Below are 22944 nucleotides of genomic sequence, written 5' to 3'. Positions count from 1 at the left end.
TGATAAGAAAAAATTGATAAAGCGATAATCCAAGCACAGACCTGCTTAAAATGACGTGATTCGCTGGTAAAACTGGTAAGGATTTGTATTTTTTATTAGCTTAACTTAGCCTTCCCTCGTGTTTCATTTAAATATGCTTGAACTGTAATCATTTTGTAGTGAAAGATGAATTATCAGTTCCTTCTCTTATTTTGGAAAGTATGCTTTGTGTACGATGATGTGTTTTTTAAATTATTATGTCCACTTATATTTAAAAAATAATGATATTTACTTATTATTTATTTAAAATTAATAATACGTTTTAATATTTTTTGTAATTATTACTTGTATATTTGCTCCAAAAAATATTAAATTTTATTTATTTTTAAGATATTGTTGTAGGTAAAATCAGGTTTTCGAATTTTCTTGTTAGAAGTCTTAGTATACTTTTTGCACACTGTATATGTTTTCATCGCTGTTGTTGTTGTACTGGTAAAGGAAATCCGGTTACATGGAAACCGTTCTTGTCGGCTCTATAAACCATTCGCACCAGAATTCCTTCGGGAGATCTATATTCGTACGATCCCTGTTGGATCATAACGTAACCGTCTCCTTCGTCGTTCAACACCAACGCTCCTTGTTTCGACTGCGAAATGCCATCGGCTGATTCGAATCTGAAAAAAAAAAAATTTAATACTTACAATGACTTTCAGCAGCCTTTAGGTAGAGTTAGGCGATATTTAGTTACAAATGAAAAATGTCTTTTTAATGTCTTAAAGTTTTAAATCTGTTATTTCTATTAATTTTTTAAAATAAATTGTCATGCTACAATTAATATTCTACACAGTTTTAAAATTGTTTTTTTCAAACATTTTCAATCATAAAATTATAATTTATCTATGGGAATAAAGACTTTGTTTGGGTTTCTATTTTTCTGTTATTAATAGAAAATCTGTTAAAATAAGTAGGTAAAGTAATGTTTTTTTTTCAATGGCCCGTTTGAATTATGGTATATTGATTGTTTTTTCAAGCATATTTTTTTAACTAATTAGAGTTACTTCTTAGAACGGTACCTAATATTAGTTGGCAGATAAGCCGCGCAAACAATAGGATAATTTACACGGAAAATCTAAACGTTATAATAATATGTATGTTTTGTTGAAGTAATTAATTATTACACTAATTAGATTGGATGGTAAACAAACATGACCAGACGGATATTTCCTTATTTTCATGCGTATCGCACATATGACCTTTCACATATTTTGCAAACCGATGGTTTACTATTAATAGTATTTGTATATTATGTAAAGTTGGTTGTTTTTAAAAACGAAACAGTTCAAATTTCATATTATTTTATCAAATTAACAACAACAACGTACTATTTGTGCCTACCCAAACAGTAATAGTGGTATTATGATTTTAGATATTTTATTTTAATATAAAACACAATTGGTCATCGACGTTATTTCTATCAGTTTCCACTGTGCTCTTCTCAACAGCTAAGTTTTCCACAACGTCACCGTCGTCAATTGCATATACAAACTTGCTCAAGATACAAACACAATGGCTTACCAACGAACATTCTTGATCTTTTTAGCTGTCGCATTGGGTAATCGTCCAGTTATTGATCTATAAACACCCTACAATGATTTATGTAAAACCGTGTTGTTTCATTTTTGGTTCAGTGCAATTATTTCAGTGGATTAATATTATTAGTACCTTTAAAAAATCATTTTGAATACATTTCTGGTCATTACATCCGAGCTTTACTTACCATAAATACAAGATTTATAATTTCCTTGATAATTTAATCGTTATCACTAAAATCATTTTAAAAATTAAAAAAAAATTTTGCTCATTATAATGTGCCTGGGGATTGGAAGGGTTAGGTAAAATACCAGAAAAAATACTAATAAACGGTAATAATTAATTAATTGTCCACCGGGTCAGGTATTATAATATTATTATGATTGCCCTGATTCTCTAGGATTTCAACCAGAGTTGGTTTGATTTTAAATTTAAATAAAAATCTATTGGAACAAAATCGAATGCAAAAAATGAACGGTACGATAAAAAAACCAAGATTTTTTTTTTTAGTCTAAAAGAAACATACAATACTCTACCGACATAATTATTCGAAAATCGAAACAATATATTTTAAAGTTCTTAAAATGAAAGTATAATAGTATGATGTAGGAACCACATGTTTATTTATTCATACTATGTAACATTCAAGTTGTTATTTAAAAATAGATAATTCATTCAAATGGGTAATACAAGTTTTGCAAAATATGGATAAACATTTTTTTTTCTCATTCGGTTTGTATAAGAGGCCTTTACGCCTGTGTACTTTTATTTTTGGTCGAAAAAACTCTTTCTACTTCAAACGTACTATTCTTAAAATACTCCGATTTAAGTTTTTAAAAAAAATTTGAATTCTCCATAACATTTTCAAGGCATAATTAAAAAAAAAAAAATGTTGTTGATTAACTATTTCAGTTTAAAAAAGTTAACAGTTGCAGTTTTTTTTTACATTGAAATAATTATTACTTAGATGAAAAAAATACTATTTTTTTGTACATAAATGGATCCTATATGAGTTATAAAAGTTGTAGAAAAAAGTTAAATATCAAAATAGATCCTCGTTTACTATGATAATATGCGCGTTTAAAAATGTCATCTTAAAATTGAGTTTTAGTAAAAAATGTCCCATATAATACGCCTTAATAAAGTTATCGTTCGTTGTAAAAGTGATTTATCCATCTTCTAGTAATTGAAAGTTTGAAATAACGAGTTTTTTGTGTGAATTAACGCGTAGGAAAAAGATACAAGTATTCATTCGCTGTGTTTTCTATTTTCCAATTTATCGGAGTTGCTTCTCTCTTTTACAATAAAAAATATTATGACTAAATGTGCGACTCCATTTGGCGAAAATATATATAGTTTAACCACTTTTACAATAAACCACCCAAATACTAGTGTACAGGCCCATTAATATTGATATTTGTCTAGTTATTCGACTACATCTATATCATATATACAAATGAATATCTGTCTGTCTGTCTGTTGGTTTGTCCTTTATGCATTAGTACACTATTCGCCATGAAACTTTGGGGAAGTAGTTGAGTACACTCCCGCGAACCTAACTGGCATAGAACTTTTCGAAAAATACTACCCCTAAGGGTGGCCTTAAACACGAACTTTCTACTTTAAATACGAAATGTAAATAAATTCAATGTTTGTAACCACGGTAACCCAAAATAAACACTCGGTTTGTGACCACGGTAACCACGGTACTCGAGCAAATGGTAGGTGATGATTAAAGGCACAGACCGATTCTGGGCAAGCTCTTAACTGTTGGAACGAGATCTGGGACCGGGACCGGGACCCTTCAGTAAGAGGAGGACATAATAACCGAAAAAAACGTCACAAAAACGCTGTCACGCTGTTATCTGATAAGAGATTAGAGATTAGAGATAAGGGATGGGGGTGGGAATGGGGGAATGGGAATTGTTTTACAAACCGTAGACGAAAGAGCTAAACCATATAATCTATTATACCATATGGTACTTGGCTGTTAAACCATAATAATACGGTTTAATAAAATTGAATAATAATTGGTATGTTTTGTGTTTTATTTTAGTTGTGTTGACGATTGCCTGCGTCGGAACCAACGCCGAATGCCAGTGGGTAGACTGTCATGATCGTTTTGCAGACGGCTGGTGCAATAAACTTGGACCTGGTTGGTATGAAGAATCGTCGCGTAGGTGCAATGGACTTGCGGGCAAATCAGAACAATGTTGTAAAGGATGAACACACTCAACAGTACACTTACACTAAACCTACCCATAATATTATAATGTACTTAGTTATATAAATATATTATAGTAAATATATTCATTACACAATATTTGACATCAACATTTTTTTTTTACAGTAACAATTTAAATTGATTTTTATCGTATATTATACTATTGGCTTTTATTGTTAAAAAAAAAATAATAAATCAATTTATTAATTAACTATTATTGGCTATTTGTGCATTTTATTTTTTATGCTCCTAAAAACACAATTTTTGTAATACCTACATAAAGACAATGTTTGTAGTTACAAAGTCCACAGTGTTGCCAAAAAATATATTCTATTGATTTCACTCTACTTGTCCGTTTCAAAATATCAGAAACCGTTTGTCTTTAGACACTACCGACAAACCAAAAACGTATCATAAACCTTATCCCCCGAGAAGGAGTAGAAACTTTTTCTTTATTCCAAGTGATATGTTTTATTGTGTGAAAATTAGACTAAACGTAGAACCTGAGTTAGGTTCATCGTGGGGCTATGGCACATTTTAAAGAAAAGCTAAAAAAAAGGGAATACTACAACTGGACTATACCTTGTCAATTTCTAGGTTGCTACATGAGATAATGCATCAACAGTCGACTGGTATCTGAAAAATAATTTCGTTATGTTGTCGATTTTTATTTAATTAACAACGACAACAAATTATTACAGTCGCACATTGAACCAATACACTAAAAGTACAAATTTAAGCACATTATTGTCATTATTATGGGCAAGATCTTTTTGCTAATTTCTAATGTTTTTTCTATGGGAAATTACTGTTTTTGATATATTTGGCTTTATGAGCCGTTATTATTTTCCAATATTTTTAAATACCCAGTTTAAAAGTTTTTTTTTTATACAAACACTATTTTAAAAATTAAAACAAATAATTAGAAAAAGTAGTCGGACCACAGCAAAGATAACGACCATTTCAGAACGGAAATTGATTTCAATCTACACATGTTGTATAATACTTTTCAAATTTAATTTCTATTTTATTGTACTGTCCGTTGTGAGGTGGTCAAAATCCGTAAAATCATGTCCAATATGATATTTCATAAACTATTTCGATGGACGGTTGGCGGAAATGTGAATACCTTCTTCGTCATCAAACTAGTTTTTGCTCCAAAACCAAAGTTTTGGATTTACACTTTACATAATATTATTTTTAGGTTGGTTCAAAAAAACATTAAACTATTATTTCTTGTTCTCCTCGTGAGAATATATTGTTTGGACAAAAATATTTTTTTTTTTAAGTCTGTTAAACCCATTTCGAGATGTGGTTCAGGTTGATTTTATACCAGAAGTACATTTGTTAAAGTTTTTTCGTTCAATAAAAATGTTCAACAAACCCGTTACTAAATCAACATAGTACATTTTATACAATAACACTTATTTTCTTTTGTTATATAGAACTTACGCCAGTGCGAACTGTCCGTTGTTGTCGACAACGTGGTCGTGTCTGATCAAAGCAACCGGAAGAGGTTCAGTATTTGTGTATTGCAATGTGGCTGAGCTTAAGACGACGTTGACGACCATGGAATATAACACAGTTGCCTGATGGAAAAATTAAAAACACAGATAGATACGGTACATGCATGTTGTCAGCTACCTTAAGTGCTATTACCCAAATTATTAAGATAGCATAAAATAATATGACTTGTTAGACATTTGAAAATCGTTTTCTTATTTCATCTACAGTTAAAATATATACTCACGGTGAACATGTTGTACTCGGCTATGGAAGTCTTGAGGCTTAACTTCTTAGGTCTATCTACTAAAAAAATGAAAATCCGGTGTCGCATATTATATTTATATTGTGTGAAATAGTAATTGAAACGCTAATAACAATGTAGTTACAACGTGTCCCTGCATTACACTAGGTATTATTGTCTGTACTCTATACAGTCGACCTCGCACTTGTCGCACTTAAAAAGTCATTATTTTCGAATTCCCCATTTTCCCACTTTGTCCGATAATAATTAACAAAAAAAAACTTTGTTTGTCTTTAGTTGCTTCAGGGTACTTTTAAGGGTATATATATATATATATCAATATTTTCGCAAATTTTACATTCTAAGGCCTAAATTAGTCGGATAGTAGTTTTTTTTGTAAAAAAAAAAAAATACTGGTTTATTCCTCTTTTTCTAATGATGAATTTGTATATAAACAACGTTTTGTTTAAAATTAATACTTGTACCTTAAAAAAATCAAAAACTAAAAAAAAAAATTTTTTGGAAAACTGATGCTCGCAACCTCTAAAAATAATTTAAAAAATCTAAAAAAATAGGGAAATATTATTTTACCCCAAGGAACATAATGTCAAGAGAAGAACAAAAAAAAATTATTTTTGGTCCACCCTAGTCCTCATACAAGAACACGTTCTAAACAATATCCTCTATGTAACATAACAAGTCGAAAATGACCTTACACCTAATGGTGTAAATCACTTGCTCATGGTTTTCTTCTGCCTCTTATGCTTCTCCTTCGAGATCTAGGGAAAACTTCCAAAAAAAAATTACACATATTTCATCTTAAAATAACATAGCGCTATAAATGTTTTTAAAACAGACGAATTAGTGCCAAATTTGTTAAAAGTATTCTTTAAATTAGTAAATTATATTACTGCTGTTGCACCAAACCAATAGGTCTTGTGTTAAAACCATTACAAGATTTTCTAGGCAGTCTATTCCATTGTTTGATCATTTGTAGTAGAGCACAAATGTCGTTGTAAAATGTTCTTCGATCAAGAACAATGTCTTTGGCTAAAACTTCTTAAGAGGGTTTGGTGCTTACCAGTTAAAGGGAATATAATCTGCGGGTATAGAATATTGTTCGATACACTAAGAATTTTGCAAAACAAATTTTAACTGTAATTGTTTTTTTTTTTTGCTGAGCTTCTTTTTGGTGGATCAATTTTTTATTTATGGCTGGTTTTGTACCGTGCTCAGATTGTACTTGATTAGGTTGATGATGGGTGTGTTTATTTGAAATTATTAGCCGTTAAGTAATAAGTTGTTTTAAGTGTTTTTTCCCATTTTCTAGCTAACGGCCATCGATTAACTTTCAATGTATTGTTACAGTATAGTATTCTGTATTTTTCGATGCTTAATACATTATTCATAAGCTATAACACGTATATATATATATATATATATATATGTATTTTTTTTTTGTTAAACAAACACATTTAATTACATTTAAGGTAATCTTTAAACTACTTATTAATTACTATCGTGGGGGTTTTCGGCACAACGTACCTATAATTAAAAAATAACATTATGTCATGGGCGCTGTGGCCCCAGAGTGTAGTATACCTACATAATATGGTCACGGATTTAGGCCTAAGGGTAAAGGTAAATTGAAAAAAAAAATACATAATAAGTATGCATGTAAGAACCGATGTTTTGGAAAGTATTAAGTGCACAAAGTAAATGGTTTACAAGCCGCCGGTTATTTGATCTAAATCGTTATTGTTTATTTTGTTGTAAATAGTGTTTTACCATGATAATAACTATACAGTTTATACCACCATAGACATTGTCCATTACGCGTACAAACAGTAAAAAGATTAGATAAAATATGTTCAATTAATTTTAATATTTCCATACACTTTTGAGCCATTGGGCGGACGCACAATGTAGTTATACAATTTACATCAAACGGATATCATTACAATGTAGCAATAATGTAAAAACATTTAGTCGGATCGTTTAAAACATGTTCAAAATAGTCTATAAAAATCAAAATTGTTCAGCTTCGAAATCAAAAAAGAATTTCTTAGAAAATATTCTAGGTGTGAGTATAAGCTGGAGGTCTACCGAGACGAATACTGCCACAATAAGTACAAGTACATAGCAAGTTATAGCTAATAAATTGGTTTTGAAAATAAAGTTACTCTTATGATTCTCACCACTTATCATCACAATAATTATTGTCATATCTGTTTTCCAATAAAATATATTTTAATACATGAATTCGATATTAGACGCAGTTCATAGTTTTGGTATTTGAAGTAAAATCAAGTATTATACAGTATTTTTAAAATTTATATTTTTTATTAGCATAAAAGATTTAATAACGATATGAAAATAAATGTTCAATATTCGTATTTGTACCTTCAGTTATATTAATTCTAGAATACCTGTGATCCCACTGTACTAGTTTTTTTTTTTTTTTTTTTGAGTTATAGTTTTACCAAATTGAATAGAACACTTTAACGATGAGACTGAAGCGACTGAAATAAGATTATCGTTGTTGGAAATAATTAACAACGTTATGTGGCGCATTGTCTTTTGTGGTGTTTAATAATGTAATCGTCGTCGAATCATAAGCATGTTCGATGGCCGATAATTTTATGGTTTTTTTAAGAGTTTTATTATAATATATCTTTTTTGTCGTTCTCCGCACGAACAATGGCGATAAATTAATTATTATTCGATAGTTAATTTGTTTTTGGATATTTTTTTTTATATTGTTGTCTGTTGACACGACACGCGATGCCGACAGATTATTTTCAAAAACCAAAATCCGTGTTTACAAACCGACCTGGAGGGATAGGTACGATGATAATAATATTGTTGTATGCACAATAATGCACGTAGGAACTGACGCTTTATGGTCGTGTAAACTGGCTAAAAGAATTTAAAAAAATGTCAAGGAAAATAAATAGAAGAAAAAAAACTACCATCTATACCGCAGATTTCGGACACTATGAATAGGGCTAGAAAGAGTTATCAGATTAGGTAGAGAATAATATTGTTATTTATTACACGTGGTTTGCGCTTAAAACAATATTTGCAAATATATAGAGTTTACAACTTAAAATGGAACTTATAATATTATATTTAAATAATTTTTTAAAAGAAGTATAATTTCTAGAAAAATTAAACGGGTCGAAAATCGATTTTGTTATAATTCATTTTTCAAGCCTTTTAAGTTTATAATGTACACTCGTGTGGTAGTAGTTTATGTATGTAGTATTAAATATATTAGTTTATAATCTTTGTAAACTTTATATATTTACATACAGTTAACATAAGATTTAAAATATGTGATATAACATATGAACTAAGTAATTACCATAATGTAATAAATGTATTAAAAAGTAAAATTGATTAAACTATAGTATATTATTGTCGTTTAAGAGTTTCTGTTATAAATCCATAGATTTATAGCTATTAGTTATTATCTAATAATACATTTAATATTTTAATTAATAGTTTAATACTTTGTCCAACTCGTGTATAAAAGTGCTGTGGATATAATTCTCCAACAATGATTAGTTAAAGCTCACCCGCAAAAAGAAAATAACAAAATATAATAATATCCCATTGGGACACAACTTGAGGTTTGTAAAATATTGTTAACTTAAAATATAGAAATCATAATTTGAATCTAAAACAAACTGTTTTTTTACCATGTCTTAAAATGTTGACATGGGTTTTTGGTTATTTTATTGTTTATATATAAAATAAAATACATAGGGTACCGTTCAACTCTTTAAGTAATTCTCATTAACTCACTAATAAATCAGTTCCATTTTTGACAATATAGGTTAAAAAACGATTTTTAAAATTGTATTTTATGTAATATTTGTTTATTATGTTATATAAACATAAAAAAAATGTATTTAAATATGAGTTTAATTTAAATATTGTTACCGCCTTATTATGCTTTACAGTTTATTTTTTTATACTTTATACAGCGTGGGTAATTTAAATGAGCATCTGACAAATTACATTTTTTTTTTCTGTACTCGATTTTTTTTTTTTTACCACGATTAGGAAAACCGATGTGTGACAACATGTGTGTTGAAGTAACAAATAAAAACAATAAATCTCAGAAAGCAATCGCACAATGCTCGATAGGTAGTACCTGCTTGATGTTTAGTAAAATATAGTAATAATATAAAAACGTATAACTGACAATATTCGACCATAGACAACATTCTTATACTCACAACTAGTATATTTTCTAAAAAAATATACAATTTTCATTTTATATAAAGTCATTTTTGATATTAAGTTTGTACTAGTTATTTTATTCGGAATATCGTTTACAGAAACACTTGCCGACGGTTTCACATCAGAGTTAAAATCACACGACTTAGGTAAGTTAGCTTCGATGGCGACATAAAACGTTTACAAAAAAAAAAAACCGGAATTTTTATCTGAATATAAATGTAAGCGAAAATATTTTTTGAACATTTTAAATACATTTTTTTAAGTAATTCATTTCTGAACTAAAACTATTCGTATGTATATTAATTTTGTCTGAATAACCAAAAATTCCGAATGTTTTTTTATGATGTTTCTGATATTTGAGACGGCAAATCTGACAGAGTTGTCACTTGTATTTTCTTCGCTTGACCGTGTCACAACACTTTTATTGAATAGGTCGAACCGGGTTTTAGGTTGCTTATCTGAAAATCAAAATATTCACACAGATTTGTAAAAAAAAAAAAAATAGCAATTGAATAATAATCGTCCTGTTAACATGAAGTGATGAACACCAAAAGAGTATATTAACGTGGTTTTGATGAATTTTATCAGTTCTACTTTCAACGTGTTCTTATGGGTAATGCTGTTAATTTTTCTTTATTATCTTTTTCAAAAAACTGTTGACAGTTTTTGTGTTTTTGTTCTGTGCGCAAACTCGTGTAAATCAAATGCGGATAAAAAAAAAAAAATGTTCAATTGACCAAAACTATGAGGTCGCTTATTTTTGTAAAAAATTCTCCTTGTATGCTTTTGATGGATGTAGTTCTGTTGAAATCGGTCACTACTCGGTACTACACAGGTTAACTTACCTAAGTCGTGTGCTTTTAATTCTGATGTGAAACTGTCGGCAGGTGTTTCTGTTCAACGATATTCCGAATAAAACGATTAGTTTAAACTTAATATCCATAATGACTTTATAAAAAATCAAAATTGAATATTTTTAGAAAATATTCTAGGTGTGAGCATAAGGAGGTGGTCTATCGTACTGAGTCGAATATTGTCAGTAATACACATAATAAGTACAAGTACATCATAACAACCTTTAATGCGTGTAGATAACCCATAAAACACCTGTATAAAATAAATTAAGTCATCGAATTCGATTTGAATATACAAACATAGAGCATTACTATGTAATTTATACTTCTAAACATTTGTAATAATTAGTATGATAATATATAATTCTATAAATGCTTACCTACGCCTTTAAATTTGTGTTTTTTTTTTTTTAATTATTAGGTACGTACACCATGTTATTATATTTGTACGTTATCAGAGTGACTAGAGTGACCTTAAGACTTATGACTTTTGTTTCGATTCATAGATTACATGCTATATTAATTGCTAAAATGGAAAAACCACACACAATCTGAAACAATTACAATGCACCTGTTAAATAATCAGCGTAGATAGTGTCATAGTGACGCACATTGTAGTTGTATACATTAAACGGATATCATTATACAAATTGTATAATAATAAACAGGACGCAGCTTACTAATTAGTTCTATGTATTGCACAATTGATCATTAATGTAAGGTAGTAATCACAATAACAAATAAAAATATATATGCTATTCCGCTTAAGGCAAAAACGGTAATATCAAACAGTACAATTTAAATTAAAAAAAAAATAAGACATAAAATAGCACTAGTAATAAGATTCTATTAATTTCATAATTTATAGATGTAAAACGAATTTTTTAGAATTAAATTTCCAATATATACATATATGATAATTTTAACTATATTTAAAAATTATCTGGCACATAATTTACATAATAACTCATACAATGTAGAAATGACCTCTAAACGATTTAAAAACCTCATATTTAGTTGCTCTAAGAGGTCTTTGCAAATGGAATTAAAATTAAAATTCTGAACTATTTATACGTATATTAATCAAGACCAAAAGGGTATGTAAAGTGGTTGGTAGCTATCGCAGTTTTCGAATTCAATGGTGGTATTGCATCCACTTAATATAATATTAGCTATATTACAATTACCAGTGACTTGAGTATTAGAATTTCTTTCTAATTATATCATGCAATATAATATAGACATTGTATACAATTGTGTGTGGTGTGTGATGTAAGATATTTACATGATAACTTTTTTAGATCACAAAATATATTATTCTATAGCCCACTGATAGTTTGCAATTTATTTAAGTGCCGGTTTTCTGAAATTGCATTGTATACAAGTTAAATATACGAGTAATAAATACTGTAAATTACTTAAATCTACATTTCATACAATTCCAGCAAGTAGTACACGGAGAATAAAGGCATGTGACTGCGGGATTACGATAATACTACCAACCCCGCATTACTTAATATTTAATTCTCAATGTATTTATAACGCAATGGAACCTCCGAGGGCGTAAGATCCTATTATATGAAAGCGTTATTGGATATAATGATACTGGGATGGCCATAAACCTACTGGAACATAAGTGTACAAAATAATTATTATTTCATTAGTTCATTTATTTGGCTTTTTAAACTCATTTTCCGTAGTCGAAATAGGCGGGAAAGAGGCATCAAGTGACTCAACCGATTGTAGCTCTAAAACAACTGAAACCTCACATAAACACGCGTGTGTCAAATGCAGTTTGAATACACGTCCTGTTCGAATGACACTCACAGGCACGCTATTATATTTTTCGGTACAGCGTTTACACATCCCAAAACCATCACTCCAATGTGTACAGTTAGGTGAACACCGTTTGTTACCATACACACGCGGAATGGACGAGAGAGAGGGTTTAAATGATAAAATCAAAACTCACACAACAGCCGTTCACCAGTCAAAAACATGATATTGTTAAAAATTAAAACCCAAAGGGCTGTTGCTGACGGTGGAAAATTTGAAGCGCGAATAATGTTTCAAAATAATTTCATATATATATATATATAATTGTTTTTGTTTATCCCAATATTACGCTAAAATCGGTTGAATTTACAAAATATATCGTTGTTTTAGTTGGTTATATTTTACACGGTAATCGTTTTTAATTGCACTATTTTAATCCGTGTCGCACCTCTCCTACTCTGGATTGTACATGTGTAATATGTTTGGTTTCCACATCATTGAGATGCTTCACATAGATAAATGTATATAGTTGTCTACCATAGTCTTACACTGGTGATTTTGATTCCAACTTGTACTTTTGCAAACCCGTCGAGTCGAGTGAAAATCACACGAAATAAACGAAATCTAATTACAACAAAGTTACTACAACCGAAACGCTGATGAATCAGTAAAAACTTTCGACTGGAGGAGCTTTCCTTCTGCTGTTTTCTCGGAGCGCACATAAAGAGCAAGAACAAACATCAGCTATTCGTTTTATGCGCATAAATTACAAAGTTTCGGCCCTTTGTTGTACGCCAAAAGGTATTTAGAAATCCGTCTACGGGTTTGCTATCAACAAACGGATGCTTTTGGGTAGTTTTTAATTAAACGAGATTATTTTTCAACGGAACTTTTAAGAAGCAACAAAATATGCAATCTGATGAACTATTGCAAAAATAATAATATAATAAAAATGTTCTCAACAACATCAAATTAACCAAATCTAGTTTCAGTAGAACAATGAACAAAAATGTAACAACGCATAGTAATTGTCTAGCTATGACGCCTTAATTTCGTTTACATCTTCCTTATTAATACATATATTTATTTTTTTGTAGATAAGTCTTACAATTTTAATATAACATGTTCTATCATCATTTAGATGTGTCATAAAACGCTGGAAAATTATTAAACGGAATGTTATAATCCGAAAAAATAACCGTAATCTCACGGACTGTAATAATCCATAAAATATTACTAGCTCTTTTAGTAGAAAAAATGTTAGACTTATAGTAGAGAAAAATAGTTTAGATGGATTTGTGTTCTTTTATTTAAAATTTTAACGCACAAATATTTTTAATTTGTAATTAAATTCTAATTACATACCTATTGTATAAATACAACATAAATTGTTGAAAACCGTGGCAGCCATACACGTGTATAACCATTTATAGAATTAATTATAATTTAGAAAATGATTATCGATTTAATATGTTTTATGTATACACAATAAACGGGGACGTCTATGTAGTTTGTACCATTTGAACAGGTAAACGCATTTTGTATCAAACTAAATTCGCTTTAAATGTAAAACAGCATTCGTCTCTACTGTTTGCGCGTTTGTCGCCGTTCCAAATTTTTACTTTCAAAGTGTAAGAATCTTTTGGGTACGAGTCATCATCTGATAAAATACTATAGTAATAGAATCCCTGCACCGACTTTTTTAATGGACATTTGGACATGTAAAGGCACGCGTCCGGGTCCTGTTAGATCCAACAGGTATGTCGCACGCTTTTCCTTCAAGAGCTCGGGGACACGGGTCAATGTTTAACTTTGATATTGAGCATTTCGTTTCTAAAAACGGTAGATCATAAGATGTCATACATCTAGCCAACAACTGTCTGGAAATCCGACCGGGTAAACCACAGTTATGTGACGTTTGACTTACTCCGGCACATCTTAAAGTCGGTGACTTGTTCGGCACTCACAGCCACACAAGCTATAAATCCCAACACGGCGAGAAAACCGAAAAAAATGCATTGTGATTTTAATTCCATTCGGGTTATGCTTAATAGTATTGCGCATTTTCCAACAGAACAATTTCCATTTATATGACAGGTATTCGTAGAAAATATGTACTAGAAACGACCTTCGAGTTTTATTTCACTTTCGAGGCTGAAAATATAATATTGAAAAACACTGTGTTTGCAATATTATAATAACACTCAACACTTGCCACTTATCATTTTTGTCAATCAAATTATGTTTGTGTACCAATACAGTACCTTACCAGTCATTAACCGCGTGGTGCATCAGTGGATCTGTTTATGTTGTTGCTGTGCTTAGGCTACTGGCGTTAAGCGCCTATCAATACTGCACGTAACCGGGAGGTGTGGCGCAGTGGACATCTCAGGTGCCGCATGGCGCTTGAGGTTAAGCTGTGTCCGTTGCTGCTTGATCCCGGATGGGTGACCACCCGGGATTTTCAGCGGCGACCCACACTATCAACCCCGGATGCAACTTATTAAAGAAATATGGATGATAGTGAATGGTTATAACAGGAGATCTTTAAGAGGGGATATCAGTGTGTGTGTGTTTAGCGTTTATTAAAATAATAATTATAATATTATAGCTTATAGCTTATGAATGATAACTAAATTACTGATATAATTTTATATATTACAATATATAGAATATGATATTCAAAATTGTCAGTTTTGGCATAAAAAAAAACATTTTAGTCTAAATTTCTTTGAAAAATTAGTAGGAAATATGTATATATATATATATATATATGTATATAACTTTATAAAACTCTCTTGCTGCCAATTTGGACTTACGGCATCCAACTCTGTGGAGCGGCCAAAAAATCAAATACGAACAAAATACAAGCTTTCCAATCTATAACACTCCGTATTATCACGAACGCTCCTGCCTACGTCTCTAACCATACTTTACACACTGACTTAAAAATAAACACAGTTGACGAAACGGCCAAAATCCTCTATAAACGATTCCGTTCTCGTCTGACAAATCATAAAAATCCTTTAATATCCGCCCTCAATTCCGATACCATCCCAGGCAACCCACCTCGTAGGCTAAAGAGGAAATGGTGTAGAGATTTAAATGTAAATTAAGATCCCAAGTCAATCCAATTAAATACCTAAACCACTCAAGTTAAAGAGTGCCGCCATTGGGCGGCTGCTTTTATTCATGTGTATCCAAGTCATTGTATTATTTCCGCTTACGAACTTATTGTAATATAATAATTACAGATTGTTTGTTTTACCAATAAAATGTTAAAAAAAAAAAAAAAAAAAATATATGTATATAATTTATGTTTTATTCATTTTTAAATAGGAAAATATTTTAACATTTTTATAATTATTAAAGAGAAAAATAATTAGGACTGTATTATAAATACTTTTCAGATTCCGTTAAACACATGATTACATACAAATGACTTTGTGCAATAGAAAATATGTGATAAATGCAACGGACCTTATCAAAACTACACTGTCGGAATTGGCGCGTTTGATTAATACATGATATATCATGTAGTATGTCAAAACAATTATCATTGTTTTTTTTTGTCTTACAGGAAATGCAAACCATGATTTAATTTTTTTTTATCTATGTTGCGGTTTTGTCATGTTATATTGTACCTATCATTTATAGACAATAGTGTTTGTGAATCGTGCATACAATATTATTATAATAATACATACCTATAAGTACTTTACTATAATGAAGGTAAAAAAACACAAGATTGAACACCCGAATAGTCACCTGCGGTTTTACACGAAATTCGAAAACCACCAAAATCCTATTGTATCAATGAAACATCCCAGAAAAAACTTTTTCCCACTAGAAAAGTCTTGCCGATGGCCGACGGTGTTCCATTACGTTTTCCATAACAATGTAAACGTTTTCTTATTGTTCTTGTAAGTAATAAGTCGTTTATTTTGGTGTAATGCAATAAAACTGAAAAACCAGCGGAATGGACATAGTAGACATAGTTTGACAAGGTAAAAAAATGTATGAAATTCTTTCAACAGTGTAACGCACGTTGTCGAGATTATTAATTCGTTTATAATACATATATGTAACAAAAACTTATGTGTAACTTGTTGAATTTCATTACACGCAGTAACAAGTTTGGTACACACGTGTTCAAACTTCTCTTGCATAGTTAAGTATGTTCGTGTTTCGACTTGACATCTCAATACACACTGTGCCTACATAATAATTTAATATATTCAAATAACTAATACTCGACGAACGAGTAACGTGTTATACTTTGAGAAAGTATTTGTTTTTCGGCCGACTTAAGCAAATTTTTTTCAAATTCACCGACTACAAAACGATTGTCTCAACTAGTTTGGTAGTTCGCCTTAAACCTCTTCTAAACTGTTCCTCAACACTTCTCTAACAGTATGTGTTGCTTCTCCAATTTCACTCGATAGCTAGGTCTCTAAGTTATAAACTTTAAAGCATAACATGTTCTCAACTCAACAGCTGACTCTCGCAATTTTTATCATGTCTGTTATCAGCAGACTTCCTTATCAATTAACCATGTCTTATCACAAGACTCTCACAACCTTATCATACCGGTAATCAGCTGTTTTATTCTTATCATATCATTTCTTATCACTAAATACAAAATTAGTGGAGATGAGCTTGATAGTATCCATTGAAACCGGGAAAAATCGCGACAGGTCACTTTGTTATATTTTCTCCTAACTTAACCACTAAACATTTTTAAATGTTGAAAACGTCAAATGCGATTGTCATGTTCAAAACCTATCTTTACCAGACAAATTTTAGTGTACAATAACTTCCTTAGGAGTAGTATACGTTAACGGTTAAACGGAAAGCTCAAAGGGGGACTATGACGTTATTTAGTCTCGAATTCCAGACCGACTAATAAATTATTCATCAAACCTCGTCGTTTGATCTCGTGCGAGGGACCCCAGAAGACCCAGCGAGCACCGTATCGGGAAGAGACCATTTCGTTTGGGTTTTAAAGGGAATATTATTATGATAACAAACAATACACTGCTGGTTGTACGTTTCTAATTTCTGGACCATATCGGTATTTGGTGAAACTAGACGATACTGAGCGGATGATAGACTTACATATTTGCATCCGGATTTCCTGGAAGCTAATTTTGTTTTGTAATCCGACCGCAGTGGAATTAATTCAGTTATGACTCGTGTAATGGTAATCATACTTGGCTTCGGCGGATTCCGTTGCAGACGGACGATTTCCAACGTTTGGTAAATATTTAAACAAATCGACAGACAGCGCAGTCCGCCTTTTAACCGTTTGCCTTTCTCAAAAGCAACCGTCAAGAGCAGCAGCTGAAAGCATAGCCGTTGAACTAAAGCGATTATAACGATGGCGATATTCCCAACGCGAGCAAACAATATATAATTACATAATTAATTTGTTCGGTTATAAAAACGGATTTACTCAAAACGGTTTAGTCGGCAAAAACAAATTTCATATTCCATAGATTTAGTTCATAAGTATAGCCATGTACATTGTACACTCCATATAGATCATAAGTGGCTAGGAAAAGTTTAACGGTCAAAACTAAAACTGTACTCAAGAGGCGGCTTCCTACTAGAAGAGGTTGTCTCGAACAGAATTTTAATTTATTTTGTACTACTTCAATCAGCCGGCCAAATACTATATAGCATAAGTCTTCAACTAAAAACCGTACTGATTAAGTGACGTTAAAAAATTTTTACCCTAAACATCCGATCTACCATTAAAAAAAATAAAAATAGAATTTCTCAGCAAATTGCACAAAGAATAAAATGTAATATTATTACAGGTATTAATCTAAAGTCAACATAACTTAGTCGTTAGCCCTTAGGCTGATATTTAATTATTTCAATGTGATTGATTAATCGGTTTCGTGTAAATGCATTTGATGGTGTTTTGTGCTGCGCTATTATATTAATATGTATGCCTTTGTGTCTCCAAAGACCACAACGGCATTTGTACCGTTCAAAAGGCTCGGTTATTTCGAAAATGTTAATCAAATTGACTCAACGTCTAAGTGCCCGCGGATGAACGGGCCGTAATCAATGTCTACAAATAAATCACATCGGTTTAGGTTTAATTTAAATGATAATTCCACAACCAAGTGAACGCGCCGAGTCTTTAGTTTCGGGTTTACATTGAGTATTGAACGGAAAAATAAAAAAAAATATCTACCAGCCAAAAGATAGTTTTTAAAAACCTCTAGTAACATATTTTCCCATAGAATATTATAATAATTTTTTTAAATTTATTATATTACTTATTAACCGACATACTTAATTTATACCCATCGGATAAAATAGGTAAAAACCAGTAGTGTACACACTGTAGAAATGGAAAATAAACAGTGTACTTTAACGGTTTGGTCCAATGTGTATATTATTGTTAATACATCAAAGCAAGTTTATTGCCATCGAGGCTCTGAAAGCGGCGTAGGCTATAAAAACATGTTCTCGTGTAATAAAATAAAAACACAATTTGCATATCTCTCTGGTAATTAAATTTTGATTTCGGTTTTGGGCTACAGTGTATTATTTTACCGTCGTTCTTCTTCTAAAGCGACCAGTCTATGTCCTTAATAAAAATGTCGTTGGCACGGCTAGTGGGCATCGGCCCAGCACGTGGGTATATTTTTATTAGGTATTAATTCCGGAATAACCTATTTTGAACGCATACAATGTGTACTTACAACGTTGCTTGAACAGTAAAATACAAAATATAACCATCTTTTCCAACGAATCGTCGTGGTACACACTGTCGTTTAATATATAAGAAAAATCAAAAAAATAAAATCAAATAAATTATTTAACGTTCGTTTAAGATACCAGAGTTGTATTCAAAATATTATATAATATACATTTCATTTTTTTTTTTGTAGTGACTAAATTGTTAATTATTAACAGGAAGTGTGATAAAAAATAAAAATTATGTAGAAATCGCATGTACTTGCGTTGTATGAACGAATTGAAACAATATTTTATCTGTAAAACATTTTTATGTCATGTAAAAAGGAAATAATATTTAAATTGTATGGTTTCAGAATTTATACTTTCTACAATTGTTTTTAGTGTTAAGTTAGTTAAGAAAAGCCAATAGTTGAAAGCCTAAAACGTGAAATTCGAGTTATTTTTAATTTATTACACCCAAGTGTGAATTTCACACATATTTAACACTTTAAAAGTACTTTTTTCATTATCAGATCCTTTTAAACGCATGTACTATAAGTAAAGAAACACAACCAAGTTGAAACTTCAGTGTTCCACAGTTAATGCATAGTCAACTGCCGAGCATTTGGTAAGTACTAAACGCTTAAGTAGTTAGTGTAAAAGTAAGGCTTTTATGAACCGTTGCTTCTACTTAAGTGGTGTAGGTAGAAGAAATTAGGAGCTTATGAGACTTTTATACATTAACACAACAAATGATAAAATGTTCCCACATATATTCAGTTTATTGTCAAATTCTTTATCGATAATAATTTGCATAAATGATAAATTTGGATATAATCATAAATAAAGATGGGGGAATTAAATTTTACATATTATCAACAGTTTAAAATGTCCATCACATTTTTTTCAATGAAAATTAACACATATTTTTGAATGTATACAAAAAGTTGGATCTGTAAACTGTTAGATTTTCTTTGGTCTTTACAAAGTAGAAGTAAGTACATGTTTTTTTAATTTTAACTTAACAGGCTGTCGGTTCGTATATCTTTTGAGCTACTTTACATTTCATCAATGGCCACGTTGTTAGTCGTCGGCACCTAAATAATGGGCCATTACAAAAGAGGCGCACTGTCCTAACGGTAAACTGACCGATAAGTTATTAAAACATAAATAATTTAAATATATAAAAAAAAACAAACAAAACAAATTGTCGTCTTCTGCTCTGAAGTCGACTCAGGCCTAGTGCCAAATTCCAATTAGACAAGATAGCACAATAAAAGAGAAGACCGTTGATTCCGTAAATAGTTCCAAACAGATAATGGTTTTTATTTTTGTTCTACCGACGCCGTTGACAACTCGTCGTTATTGTGTGTTAATTGATGGCAAAGACATTACCGTCGAACGTGCCTTTTAATCGAACGGAACACAAACTTCTCACTTAATGAGATGGCAATGAATAGAAGCCTGTGCACGGTCTTTGTGTGATTAAACCGCCTTATCGTCGAAGCCCACAATATGACTAAAACAATAATTTCCACCTGTCGTCGTGGAAGTTAAACGTTTGTTCGTCCAAACTGAATACACGAGAATTCAATCGTTTGCCCAAATTTAGTCGTTATTTGTTTACCATTATCATTTTTGGTAACTATGCCGAGTAAATATGATAATAATATTGTAAACAAATTTTCCAATTTTTTCTTTTAAAGCCATGCAGAACGTTTTAAACCGTAACGAACAACTCGACAATGGCACCACAGCGCCGGCAATACTCGGCGACTCCGTGTACAAATTTTCTGCCAACAAAAGAGCACAAGACACTGATGACGATTTGGTGGTGTGGAAGACGGACAAGGTCATCGGGACTTCGGCACCGGTTGGCAGATGTAAAGCTAATTGCGACATAGATTTCCATCAGCAACAACAACAACCGCGACAAGGACGACAAGAGTGGCAACAAAGGTCGATGTCGGTGGAAGAGTTAGACGAGGAATACCAATGTGCTTGCATCGAAACGATCAATAAATTGAAAGCGATTTTCCAGCTGCCCGACGAAGAAATCGACTTTCCACGGCCAGCGCGAAACACCTTTCCCGAGGATTTAGTGGTGGTGGCTTTTGATTCGGACGAGGACGGCGACGTCGGTGACAATTTGGACCTGTGCGATTTCGGCGATTCGACCGAACAGTGTTCAGACCTATCGGATATTAGTATTGACGGATGCTGTAGCGAGGACCACCGAGACGACGAACGTTTGACGTCGTCGAGGGTAGAGGAAAACAACAGTTATTCCTCTGAAAGGAACGGAAGTCAAACTATTGCGGTCGAACCAAATCCGCCTGACAAAAAGCTGTTGATTGAACGAAATCAGCTTGACCACAATCCAGTTGTCGAAAAACACGTCCAGGAACAACCCGAGAAAAACTGCACAGCCACTCCTCCGGCGAAGGCAAAGAAACGTTTCAAATGTTGCATGGAAGTCGATTCGGTTCCGGCCGTTGGGAATACCGACGAAAAGAAGAAGCCGAAAGAAGTGCAATACGTGTACACTTATGGCGACGATTTTCGAAGGGTCAGACAATTTGGACACAAGGGTTGTGTCCAATGTTGGTCGCCTATTCCCAAGAACAAGGGCTGGATCACCTCCAAATTCGCGTACAGAGATGTAAATATCACGAGTTTGATTCGACCCAGCGTTTATTGAGATTCGAGAATTTCCAAAATATAATTAAACTCAAAAAAACGCTAACTGAATAGTGTCTATCCTAATACGCAGGTTACCTACACGTCTACTTTTTTCAGCTTTCCAAATGCCACAAGCTCAATCCACCCGAGCAGAACAAAAACGAAGAAAAGCAAATCGCCGACACGAACTTGGTGGACGACAATTTGCAGGTCGTGGAAAACGTCGAACTACAAGAGCAGTCGTCCAACGTCACCGTGGCGACAAAGACAAGTGGTGGCGCCGAACACAAGAAAAGTAATGCCGAGCCCACGTTGGTTTTGAACAAAGAAAACGGCGTTTACACGATTACCATGAACTTCTTGACGGCCGACAACACGGCTAGTCCGACGGTGTTCAAGTTGGGAGAGTGCCCGGACGCGGACGATATTAGCTCGGGTTCGAGTTTCGACGTGGAATTGATAACGCCGAAAATATTGGACATGATGCACGACAAGTACGGCCGCAAAGACAAATCGACCATTTACCGACCGGAAGACTTGGTGGATAAGAAAAGGACCGCCAGGAGTGCTCGGCAACAGTCGTCGCAGCATTCGCAAAAACAATGAATAAGACATATAAAGTTTTCCGAATTTTAATTCAGTCTATTCAAAACCTGTACAGAATAGATCGTGACGATTGCATTGAACGTTTAAAATTGTTTAGGGGGTTGAGTCAAAAGAATTTCGGGGCAGTAAATATTGTTATCAACTAGCTTGGCCATAGATCCAAGGTATGTCCAACGACTCGCCTGCGATTTTTAAAGCTTGGACATCCAAGCGTGAACTTGGATAAATTCACCGGTGTAATCATACGAAGAAATAGAATACAATAATAATAAAACGTCTAAAATAATAATATCAATATGGAAGTGATTTGAAAAACATTAATTTTTCTATAAAACGTTTAAAACAACTACTTTTTTTTTACGATTCACATAGGCTATAGTCGCGATTATTTATTTTAAAGTTGAATTTTAAACTACATAGAACAAACATGCATTTATACAACTGTTAAACGTTTTACACTGAAATCGCTCCAACAGAAGCCATTGTAAAGAATAAGAACCATTTGAATTTTAAACAACTGCAAAACAGTAGTCGAA

At 32.0% G+C, this 22944-nt stretch overlaps 1 protein-coding gene and 2 long non-coding RNA genes across 5 annotated transcripts; 1 reads left to right on the top strand and 2 right to left on the bottom strand.

Annotated features, from left to right (window-relative positions):
* The first annotated feature begins 40 nt into the window (after positions 1 to 40).
* Positions 41 to 3975, top strand: LOC126843693 (uncharacterized). Its single transcript, XR_007686464.1, has 3 exons — positions 41 to 75; positions 1406 to 1591; positions 3626 to 3975. It is a non-coding gene; the product is annotated as an uncharacterized LOC126843693 (long non-coding RNA).
* LOC126843690 (endocuticle structural glycoprotein SgAbd-8-like) lies at positions 387 to 6915 on the bottom strand. 3 transcript variants are annotated; one of them, XM_050581372.1, is made up of 4 exons: positions 6252 to 6915; positions 5544 to 5602; positions 5246 to 5382; positions 387 to 653 (listed from the first exon to the last, which is right to left on the bottom strand). In XM_050581372.1, exons 2-4 carry the CDS (start codon positions 5550 to 5552, stop codon positions 449 to 451), a joined length of 351 nt encoding a protein of 116 aa, XP_050437329.1. In that variant the 5' UTR covers positions 5553 to 5602; positions 6252 to 6915; the 3' UTR covers positions 387 to 448. The 3 variants fall into 3 exon arrangements, with proteins under 3 accessions (XP_050437329.1, XP_050437331.1, XP_050437328.1); XM_050581374.1 differs by having other exon boundaries at positions 5544 to 5599; XM_050581371.1 differs by lacking the exon at positions 6252 to 6915 and having other exon boundaries at positions 5544 to 5828.
* A 486-nt stretch (positions 6916 to 7401) lies between these two features.
* LOC126843692 (uncharacterized) lies at positions 7402 to 10959 on the bottom strand. The gene is made up of 2 exons (XR_007686463.1): positions 10637 to 10959; positions 7402 to 10249 (listed from the first exon to the last, which is right to left on the bottom strand). It is a non-coding gene; the product is annotated as an uncharacterized LOC126843692 (long non-coding RNA).
* Positions 10960 to 22944: the final 11985 nt, after the last annotated feature.

The sequence above is a fragment of the Adelges cooleyi genome, unplaced genomic scaffold (assembly GCF_023614345.1).
Source record: "Adelges cooleyi isolate 19-005CV unplaced genomic scaffold, UGA_ACOO_1.1 ACOO_flye_CR_arks_rails_tigmint_CR_PRNA_574, whole genome shotgun sequence".
NCBI lineage: Eukaryota > Metazoa > Arthropoda > Insecta > Hemiptera > Adelgidae > Adelges > Adelges cooleyi.
Note: the sequence above shows the minus strand (reverse complement) of the source record. Positions and strands in the feature narration are given on the sequence as shown.